Source organism: Anolis carolinensis, chromosome 4 (genome assembly GCF_035594765.1).
Source record: "Anolis carolinensis isolate JA03-04 chromosome 4, rAnoCar3.1.pri, whole genome shotgun sequence".
NCBI lineage: Eukaryota > Metazoa > Chordata > Lepidosauria > Squamata > Dactyloidae > Anolis > Anolis carolinensis.
In genome coordinates this window covers 65270939-65282418 of record NC_085844.1, presented here as the reverse complement: position 1 = coordinate 65282418, position 11480 = coordinate 65270939, and the positions used below count along the sequence as shown (strand labels likewise).

Sequence of the window (11480 nt, the reverse complement as noted above, 5' to 3'; positions counted from 1 at the left end):
TATTTTGAAGGGAAAAATCAATTGTGGGGACTAAGCTGGCTCTCAGGGAAGCCTGAGGATCTCTTGCATGCACTTCCCCCTTTCTTTCAACACTTGTCTGCTGCAGCAACTACACTGTATATCACCGCCCACATGCACTATCTATTTTTGAGAGCAATGCAGGGAACCCAAGGACGATGACTCAAAACACAAGGTGAAGTGCACCATGCTGAAAGCCATTCAGATTTACCATTAAAACATCCTTTCCAGACAATGGTATAAAACATTTAGTGCTCTCATTCAGTGACTGTGTAGTGAAAGCTCACCTGTGTTAGGAAAGATGATAAAAGTTATTAAGGGTCTGATGGAGCATTCAAATTTGATTCATCACGTGTCTGTCTTTCTCTCCCTTTCTTAATGAATTTAATAGCTGTTTCACATCCTTCCCCTTGGCTGCATTTTCTGTGATAATTTAACAAGTACTTTTCTCTCCACACTATCCCATCGTTTGTTGTACCATTTCAGGGGCCGACTTTCCCCTCCACCATTTTTTTTACTTCAATAATTCAATCATTTACAAAGGCAGTAAAACTCAGACTGACCATTCTCGTCAGACTTGAATAGTCTAATGGTGTCTTCAGTGTCTGGTTTGATATCACATTTAGTCCCAATTGACGAGTAGTTAGTCTCAATGAGAGGCTACGCTATAATTATAGCAGGGAGTGTTGCTGAGGCAGAGCAAGGATGTAATAAATGTCTGCGTGTGTGGAAAATTTGGAGCTTAACCTTCCTTCTTCTACATCTTCCCTCCCCTTGTTAGGGACCCAGATGAAGCTGGCATTATAAAGGATAATGAAGACACCGTGTTACAAGTAATGAACCTGAGAAGGCTTTTAAGTTTGGCTTTGTTGAATGTCTTATATTTAGTAGGCCCACATATTACTCAAGGACCTTTCACTATTCCAGGGCCCTTCGCATATTATGGCCTAATCTCAAATTCTATTTTTCTTACCTAAAATGAATGTCTTAGGATTCTGACAAAAGCAATACCATTGAATCCTGCTGGAGAACCTAGAAAATGCCTAGAACAGTTTTCTATGGTTGATTTGTTCATTATGGTCAACTTCCAGTGGAAGTTCTGGTAGAAATTGACCTGAATAGCACTGGATGCTTAAACAAACAGTTCTCTAAACATTTTCTAGGACCTCCAGGGCAATTCTATGGCATTCAAGGCTCTTTGTGTATAAATGGAATGGTTTCCAATGAAGCTCACATAATAAGTGGGCCTACTGCACTCTTAGCAGAATAGGTAAAGAACACCAATGTTGTGTACATTGTGAATAGGCTATGAAAACAGTGGGTTTTTTTTAAATGTCCTTGCAGCAGAAATTTAAAAAAAATCAGTTTTTCTTGAAAAAAAACTTTGTGAAAAATTAAAGGTAAAGGTTTCCCCTGACGTTAAGTCCAGTCGTGTCCGACTCTGGGGGTAGGTACTCATCTCCATTTCTAAGCCGAAGAGCCGGCGTTGTCCATACAAACCTCCAAGGTCATGTGGCCGGCATGACTGCATGGAATGCCGTTACCTTCCCACCGGAGCGGTACCTATTGATCTACTCACATTGGCATGTTTTCAAACTGCTAGGTTGGCAGAAGCTGGCGCTAACAGCAGGCGCTCATTCCGCTCCCCGGATTTGAACCTGGGACCTTTTGGTCTGCAAGTTCAGCAGCTCAGCGCTTTAACACACTGAGCCACTGGAGGCTCGAAAAATTACACCCCCAAAATTACATTTTTATCTTTGTGCAACGTATCTTTAAGGATTTTGAAAGGGCAAAAGCAGACAATTGTCAGGGGTCAAAATTCAGTACTGGACTTTTGCTTGTGAAGTAACAGAATCCAGCAGAATTCTTCCCTGACCATTGCACCCCCTGCTGCCCTCAATAAATTGTTTATGGAAAAACAGTAAAGCCTCTAGGAAACCAGAAGACATAGGGGCAATGCTATTAGGCAGAATGGAGAGATGTATGAGAGAAGACCACTACTTGTAAGCTGCTCTGGGGTGAGAAGGGTGGGGTATAAATATAATAAATAAATACATAAATAAAACTGATCATAGGACTGTTGCAACCACAAGTAGAATAAACTTGTTCAATCTAAATTCATCCCTGTCACACCTTTTGGGTTGCTTTCTCCTGGCAATGACATGGAATAAGAGCTGGGTAACAAAACTTGATTTTTTAAAAAACCCTACCCACACAAGACTGTGGGATTACGGTACAGGGAAAATGCAAGATTTATAAGGGAGTGTAATTGTCTTCTGACTTATTCAGAGTGAATGTGAGTGGAATTGGGTCCTTAATTTCTGCAAGGCTTGCCCACAGATTTTAAGTTTTATTTTTAACATAACCAGGTATGTATCATTCCAAGGTTTTTCTGTATCACTGATTGTGACAACCGTGCTTGCAGCTATTGGCCCAACCTAATCTACACTGGTAGATTAGATATTCCTGGACTATTATTATTATTATGTTTATTTATACCCTGCTTTTTCTCTTCACAAGAAGACTCAAAGCCAGTATATGATCTCCATCTTAAAATGTGCATTATCACCAAAAACATGCCATATCAAAACCACGGGCTGTTGGACAACTGTGCAATTGTAATCAAGAAAGGAATACATACACTCCCTGACTCTCAAGGATGCACTAGCTGAGACAGGTGGGATGATAATTATTCCTACTGGACCCGAGCTGGGATTATAAGTAAGATTTTATTTTGATTGGATAAAAGGCTGTGAGCTCTTTGTTTTGAATGGACAACTAATTAAGATGCATTGGCTCAGGAGATAATAAAAAAGGTTGAGATGCAGCCCAAGTAATATGGCACAATTGTACTATATGAAGAGAAGGCAACCATCACCTTCAAGCTATACAGCTCCTGATAAATTAATAGACAGGTAACTGCCTAACATGATGTAAAATATGCTGTTATATTGGTACTCTTAAATAGATATATTTCTGTCCTATTATACTTGTAATTAATAATAATAATTACATTTCATAGAGGTTTTTGTACATATAAAATGCTGGCCCTTGAATCATATCCATAGCTCCTCCAGCAGATAAAAACGTATACCTAAACAGATGAGTGGATAAACTGTATTGTTAAGAAAACTATGGATATGATTCAAGGGCCAGCATTCTATATGTACAAAAGCCTCTATGAACTGTTTGTATAATACCTTAAGAGACAGTATGAGAAACTATGGAAAGAACATGATGAGGCTTAAGGATAAAGGGCTATGTTGAAAGCTTTAGAAGGGTAAACATTTAAATGTGTTAATTAATACCAAGTCCGGTAAAGAATTGACAGATAAAGTCACCATAACATATCCCAATGAAAAGTATAACATTTGATGTCCACATAATGTGAGACATCTTAAATGCAATATAATGGAATATAATGAAGCTGAGCACTCAGATACTACAATGTCTGTGTTTCTCCTAAGGAGAATGTGCATGTTTGTATAGCTATGAATGCATACAATACATTGCCTACATTAGTAACATGGAACTTACTCCCATATAAATATCCTAAAATTCCAGTATTTAAGAATACTTAAGTGGAATGTTGCTGTTAAATTAGCCTCTCCGCCAGCCTAGTTTGATCACCATCAGGAGGCCAGAAGGTGAAGTCAGTGCCACAAACAGAATTGACTAGTGGTAAGGGATGAGGCTGAGGAACCACTCCTGTTTCCCCCTTGACCTTTGTGTTTTTCACTGTTGGATATCAACATAACAAAACAATAGAAGTAATATTTTCAGATTATCAACTTTCGTGATAGTTATTGTGAAGAACAAAAATGTTGACATTTTCATGCTTGAAGCAGTATAGAGTAACAGATACACAAAGTAATTATCTCATTTTTATAGGAAAACTGACAGTGTACAATTTTATATAAAAGAAAAAATAAAAGGCATATTTGCACATATACATCTGTCCATTATGAGTGGGCTATGAGAACATCTAATGCAACAGTTTTAACCAGGATCCACATAGGTCCTTTAATAATACCTAAAATATCTAGAGACACTTTATTGGGAACAAGTCGTATCAGCAATCATCCTGAAAGTCCTCTGAATTCCAGTTGTTTATATGTGGCATGAGGAAGTAGCATTTCAGAAATAGAAGACAAATGTTTCCTTGGTCTTGCAAAGTCATCAATGCAGGTCTTTGGATCCTGGCCTTGAATTATGGTAGTATGCTGGGAAAAAAGGGGATTCATCCACAAAAGATCTCCAATTTCTATTTGCATTGCATTTACATAATTCCTGCATCTCAACGGCTTATTGAGTTTCATATGAATTCACAGGATTTTTAAAATTTTAAATCTTACATAAGTGACTAAGGGCAATATCTTTGAGTTCTGTTATAAAATCAGTCATATATATGTGTATGTGTGTATATATATAGAATAGAATACATATATAAAATACAACTAGAAGCAAATCTAATGAAACAATGATTGTCTACAAAAAGTTATCAAAGATGTTGTGCATGATCAAATTTTATTTGTTTGATGAAGCTGAAGGCCACTTTCATGTAGTTCATAATGCTGAGCTGCAAGGATTTGAGAAACCTATAGTAATTTCCCTCTCCTAGTGTTCCATATATATTTTAGATTTCATCCCTCGAGTCCTTCTTCATAAAAAGTGTTTTCAGAATAAAGATTACCTTCTATGGCCTGAGTTCTGAAAATGTAAGGTAGTCCTCCACATGGTGGTGTTGACAGTTGCTATAGAAGGCACAAACTTCTTGATTCACTTTGTGCGTGCCCACTCCCTCTTTCATCGAAGTATGAATCTGGGAGTTAGTTAACTTCCAGTTAATTTGCTAGAAAGCTGTGCTGGCTAATGGCTTTTTCATAAAGGAGGCTACTATTTTGCAGGAAGGTTCACCTCTTCATGGTGCTTCAAAGCACATTAAGAGCTCCAGCAGTCCTTTCCTGACATTGCTTTCCATTAGATGCAAGGACAGGGTCATCTACTGAAGTTTGTGTCTGGAAACTAGAGTAAGGACAGACTACTATCTTCTTAACTCAGGGAGCTCATGATAACATCTGAGAACCTGTGGTTTCCAGGGGCCTCACTTTTAGAGGTTTAGATGTACTACTGCAAACAACTAGGTTTCAATAGTTTATTTTTTCTTATCTAGCCACTGTAAAGGCTTTCTGGCCAAACATGTGGTAAAACACGTAAGTATTTTCAGAATTCATTTGTATTCACTCAACAAGCAGTCTTCAGAGAGACAGAGAGTGAAAGAATAAAATAGGAAAAGACTATTTAAAATAAAGTTCTATTCTACTTGAATCCATGTCTTATTTGCTAGTAATAAATCAGGACAGCTAAAATATCAATATTGCCTGAATCATAAAAAACTTGTCATAGTCTAAGAAATTCTACTTCAAAAAATCCAACATTATTTTAACTGACTGCAATTGTCTGAGTTTGGTACACCTGAACCAGCATAGAAATGATGTGTTATGAAGTTAGCTCCCTGGGGGAAAATACTCATGTGCGTCAGGATCTGAAGACGGATTCTGGTGCTAATCACATCACACTGCTTAACATATGAAAGAAATGTAAAAGAGTCCTTTGCTGTGATTCCACAGCAGCAAAAGAGGTAGGGAACTTCATGGAAGGAGCAGGTTTGTTTAAATCATTGGAGCACATAGAATGGATGACCTTGAAAACTACAACTTCTGTAATAGACACCTCTGGCTGCCTCTGTAGTCACCTTTTGAAAATGCAAAGTATAAACATTTTATTCAAAACCTCAGACATTATAATGGCTCAGAAGAACATTGACAGTGGTGTGTCCTTGTAGCAGTGTTCCTCTCAGAGAGATGAACGACAGGCTCAATTGCTTCTCTGTAATTTCTCTATTTCCATGCTTCATTTCCTTCGTGTAGCTGAGACTGGAGGAAAAAACAGCATGTTCTGAAGCATCTAATACCATGATGCAATATAATAAACCTGAATGTGGTGGAGGTTGGAGGTCCCAAATAAACATACCTCTACATGTCAACATTTTATTTTTTTAAAAAGCGAGAAAGCATAATTTCTCCTGTACTAATCAGAAGAGATAATAATTATAACAATTAAAAAAGAAACTAAAAATAGACAGCAACTTCTCCCCATACCTACACAGGCATCACAAAACTGTAGGAATCATTTTCCAGTTTCCTGACATATCCTTGAAATGGTTTTGGTAAGGCAATGGCATATGTTGCATTATTTGAATTCAGATTTTTTTCCCAGATTTACCCAGCTATTTACAGAAGCTTTTGGTCAATAATTGGCTGTAAAAACCAAATCTTTTAAAGTCATTGCATTGGACATGTTTTGAGCAGCAAACTGCATGCAGCACTGTAAATAAAAGCCTTATTTTCTGTATCAATAGTATACAATATATTATTGTTAGTTGGTGAATGTTTTCATCTTCCTTCTCACTAAGCAGAGACTCTGCAGTCTAGTCCTAGCAGTACTGTGAAGGCATCTACAGGATATCATTGGCTCAGTGAGGTCACAGTGCACTACTTACTCTTAAAGGTTAGTTGCCTCTGCAGGTATCGGAGGGTTGCTATCTATTTGCACATGGCTGAGCATCTTAATGTTACCAAAAATGCCATTAGATACTCAGAATCTGTATGTTCAGTGCAGTCCCTAGGACAAAGTTCTAATGAAGGTATGCTTCACCAAGGCAAAAAAACCCAAAAGGTTAAAAATGGAGAAATATTTACAGATTTTCCTTAGTTCATATATTGAGTTTTTTTCTTTATCTTTAGTGCATTGTCTTAGAAATGTTCAAAGGCTATGAATACAAATTTTCTGGTCCAGTTCCATACATGTCTGCAAGCCGTTTAAAACGGGGTCCCCAGTCACTGAGGTAATCGTAATTCTGATCAGAGTTTGAACTGATAGAATCTAAGGAGCTGAGTGACTCAGCTACAGAACCATTTCCCTCAAATGCATATGTCTGCAGGGAATCGTATGGTGGAGCACAGGGATCCACATCAGCTTCTTTTAGTCTTTCCCAAATAAATTCCCGAAAAATCACATTATCTGGAATGCTTTTAAATGATGGTCTACTCAGGAATTGGATTTCTGGAGTCACATCCCTCCTCGTCTTGGTATCTCGAATAATGTTGAGGTTCCTCAAGGCAGCCATGTCAAAGGCTTCTGTGTCTTCTTCTCCACCGCCTTCATCATCGTATCTGACAATGTTCTCCCTGATATCTCTCTCTTCATCAAACACAAGGGGTTCTTTTTTCCGTCGTCTCATTGTGACAATCAGCAGGACAAGAACTGCAAGGCAAGAGACAACACTTAAGGAAAAGGGAATGCTAAACTTCGTTGTCCCTCTAAGGTTTAGTTACCAGCTATAGTATTCCTAAATTATATATGGGAGAACGCTTTGCACACAGTGCAGCCATTTTTTAAATGTGTGTAACAGGTTCTAAAATAGCTTTTAGACCAAGAGCTTTCAGACATTAAAAAAACCCCTATTAGCACACTTATCTTGATTTAATGCCATCAGATGCAATTCTGTATCCTACACTGGCTGCCAAAACATAAATTTTAAGATCCAGTTTGGCTGAATATTACAATCTCACTGCCATAAAATAGAGACCTTTTTCTGAACTCTTAATTGCTGAAGTGATAAAAAGGCATTCATAAACACACCACATGTAATTTAACTGTCAAAGTGTAGAAAGTGACTTCATTATTGTAGTATAGGAGAATCAGCTGACTGATAAAAGATTTGATCCTTGATGGGGAACTTCAGAGGTGTTAAATAATATGTAGCATAAGTCTTAGATTGCACATTAAAAGTGCTTCTCCTGCACTTGGCTTTAATGTGCAAAGTACTGCATCATGCACCTGTGATTATCTCTAAGAAGAACTGCAAAGGCTGTTGGCATTTATTAGATCAGCCCATGATACCAGGGAGTAATAACTTTGTAATCTCTAATACTTATGAGGGCTTCTTGTTGGCTTTAGTACCAAGATGAATGTCCAGGGAATCAGCTAAAAGACCATTCAACATTTAAGCTGTACTCTACACAATTTATTTGCCCCTGGCATTATTCATTAATAAAGTACACCTTTCCTTCAAGTCCCATAATTCAGCTTTCAAATTACAAATGTATGTTGGTTAAAGGTTACTCATCCTTTTCAAAAAAAAAAAATGTTTACTCAGTTCATTTTAGCAATAAAGCACCTACATTATTTTCTTTCCATTAACTAAACACCTCTAACAGTATAAAATACTGGAAGTAAACTCATGATAAATCAATTATCAGATTACTAAATTATCTGATTTTAAATAGTGCTTGTGGGTAGATGGTACATAACAATACAGATGGAATAGCTGTTGTCTCATGCTATAATGGGTTGTTGCCAGAAGCAGCTGTAGTTTCTACTATACAACATTTATTAACAGTAAAAAATAATACAAAATGAAGAAAATTCCATCTGCCTGAAATTAAGTACTCAATTCAGTAATAAACATAGTATGAAACATTTTTTGTGTGTGTCAGGAGCAACCTGAGTTGCTTCTGGAGTGAGAGAATTGGCCGTCTGCAAGGACGTTGCCCAGGGGATCCCCGGATGTTTTACCATCCTTGTGGAAGGCTTCTTTCATGTCCCTGCATGGAGCTGGAGCTGATAGAGGGAGCTCATCCGCGCTCTCCCTGGGTGGGATTCAAACCTGGCAGCCTTCAGGTCAGCAACCCAACCTTCAAGTCACAAGGCTTTTATCCCCTAGGCCTCCGAGGGCTATGAAACAATGCAAGCATATGAGCATATCCTGATGTAACCGTATTTTTCCTATATTCTACTTTCTTTAACATTACAGAAATGAAAGATGAAGCTGTCTTGTTCTCTACTCTTCTAGAGTCAAAGACATGGAGTAATGAATTTTAAACTGCAGGAAAAGAGTCTACCTGAATGTTAGGAAGAACTTCCTGACAGCAAGAGCTGTTCAACACTGGGATACACTGTCTCAGAGTGTGCTGGAATCTCTTTCTTTAGAGGTTTTTAACAGAGACCAGATGGCTATCTATCATGGGTACTTTAATTGTGTCTTCCTATATGGCAAGGGGTTGGACTGGATGGTCTTGTGGTCTCTTCCAACTCCATGATGCTATGAAAATCCTCATCTGTTCTGTTCTAACATGTTTATTTTCACAAAACGTTTTCCTAGCTTGTGGGATTGTATGATATTTTATTGCTGGGTCTTGAGAGAGCTTTGTAGTTGCAAAACTGTTTTTGTGCAAATGCACCTGCAACTTATCACAAGGCTAGCTAGCTGCTTCAGGGAAGGTGGAGTATCTGGGGCACAAGGCAGCAAAGGTGATAGATAATCATCTTCTTCCCAGAAGCCCGTAAACTTTGGGTAAGCTTTAGAAACAAGCAAAAAGTTTTGAGCCAATAAATTGGAATTCATTGGCTAGTGTTGGGGGGTGGGGAATAGGGATACACACCAGAGAAAAGCTAGATGAAGCTTCCAATCAGTCTGGTGTTAAGCTGTAACCATGGCAAGTCATGGTTTACTTTGTTCCAAAATAAAGCTATTTGTGTATTTTAGTAGTATCACTCAATGGGACTTTCCTCTGACACACAAGTTCACATAGCAAAATTATGATAGCTACTGCTTACTGCTATGCTGTGTGGACTCTGAAAAAGCAGAACTAGGCTCATCAGTCAGTCAATCATTCTATGTTTACTGTATGTGACTAAATTTGCTTTGCAAAGAGAAAATAGAGACATTTTGCAGACATAAGTGCAAAGACATTTTGTACCCACTGTGCAAAAGGAAAAGAAAAAAGAAAAACATGTTGTGCCAATATCATGCTGAAATCAAGGTATGGGATTCACAAATTCCTGACAAATGGAGTCATGTTAACATATGTAACAAAATGTGATAGCATGAGATACTTCTGTTCAGCATTTCAATCAGCTTCTTATCCTTTCCCAAAAGATATAGTATTAACTTTGCTTCTTTTCCACAGTGTGCAATAGTGAGCATTCAATTGTCATAGTTAGTTAAGGGTGATCAATCATTGTAAGAAAGCAGAGATAAGTTCAACATTTTTATATGAGAGATGTTAGTCTTATGTTCAAGAACAGATAATCTGAAATCAAATACTGGGATATAGTATATCCCAGTATTTACTTGTTTATCTCAGATTATCTGGCATTGCAGACTCTATATAATCCAGTTCAAAGCAGATAATCTGGGATCAGATCCTGGGATATGGGGCAGCATAGATCCAGCCTAAGTAATTTAAAACTTTAATGGGAACCTACTCTGCGGACTTCAAAATATCTTTCCCCAGACACTGCCTTTGCTTTTGGCTTAATGCATTACTGCAGTGGTATGCAACTTTTGGTTCTCCAGGTGTTTGGAACTTCAATGTCTCTGTATTTGAACTGTACAGTTGTGAATAAATAAATTGCCTCAGTTTGAATGATCATGACTTTGGAAGGTTACATTAATATTTTCAACCACTTTATACTCCAGTTATTTCTCCACAACTACCTTTCTCTAATCTCAGTTTACTGTCCAGCAAGTCCAATGGTCAGGAATTCTGGGAGCTGAAGTCCAAATCACCTGGAGGACCAAAGCTTGGACTACACTGCATTAGAGTTATTTTCTCTTTTTCAAGAGCCAAATGACCACTGATCTATTACTATTTTCTTCTGCAGCATGGCCACCATGTTTCATTTGTCATTGCTGTGGGAGATAGCACTAGAGACACATCTAAATATTTTTGTCGAACAAAAGGCAGTCATCCCATTTCTTCTTCTTTTGCTTGTAATACAGTATGGTTGGGTTCAATGTGGAAAACCTCCAAGGTGAATTTGAGTATGGAACACTAATTTTCTGTTGCGCAACACATATGGTTGTGGAAAATAAGATTTCACTTTTTCTTTTTTGAGTTGTAAGTAATGGTCATCCTGGGCTAGATCACAAAACAATAGTTTATGAAATAAAATATGAAGAATGATAATTCAAATTAAGACTGGAATTGCTAGAAAGCATAGCTTTCACCCTCTTTTAAAAAAATTACTTTTGACTGCACTACAGCGTAGTACAGTGGAGTTCTACAGTCACGCATCGAGTAGTTAATCTCTTTCCAACTCCAGTGAAAATGTGTTTTCACACTATGACATGTTCAGCAGACTTCATCTGGGGAGTTAAATACCTGCTAATAAGTGCAAAATATATGAAACTTAGTAGAGCTGCCCGCCTAGAGGTACAATAAAAATCAAGATAAAATGAATGTTTTATGTGGTTATGCTTTGCACAGCCTGTGAATGCTTGAGGCCAAGAAAAATATGAAGTCCCTCGAAAGGTTAAACATTTTAGCATTTAAATGGCTTTAAGAGAATATTAATTTCTAATCACTCCAACTGCTCCTGAACAATAATTTTTA

The 11480-nt window shown here is 37.7% G+C and overlaps 1 protein-coding gene across 3 annotated transcripts in view; it reads right to left on the bottom strand.

Moving 5' to 3' along the window:
• Nucleotides 1–3889: 3889 nt before the first annotated feature.
• LOC100554550 (cadherin-7) overlaps nucleotides 3890–11480 on the bottom strand; it is a 153937-nt gene continuing 146346 nt past the window's right edge. For all 3 annotated transcript variants that reach the window (XM_062980564.1, XM_003219711.4, XM_062980566.1), the window contains one exon: nucleotides 3890–7344. In XM_062980564.1, coding sequence (XP_062836634.1) covers nucleotides 6851–7344 — 494 coding nt within the window. In that variant the 3' untranslated portion in view covers nucleotides 3890–6850. The remainder of the gene's footprint in view (nucleotides 7345–11480) is intronic.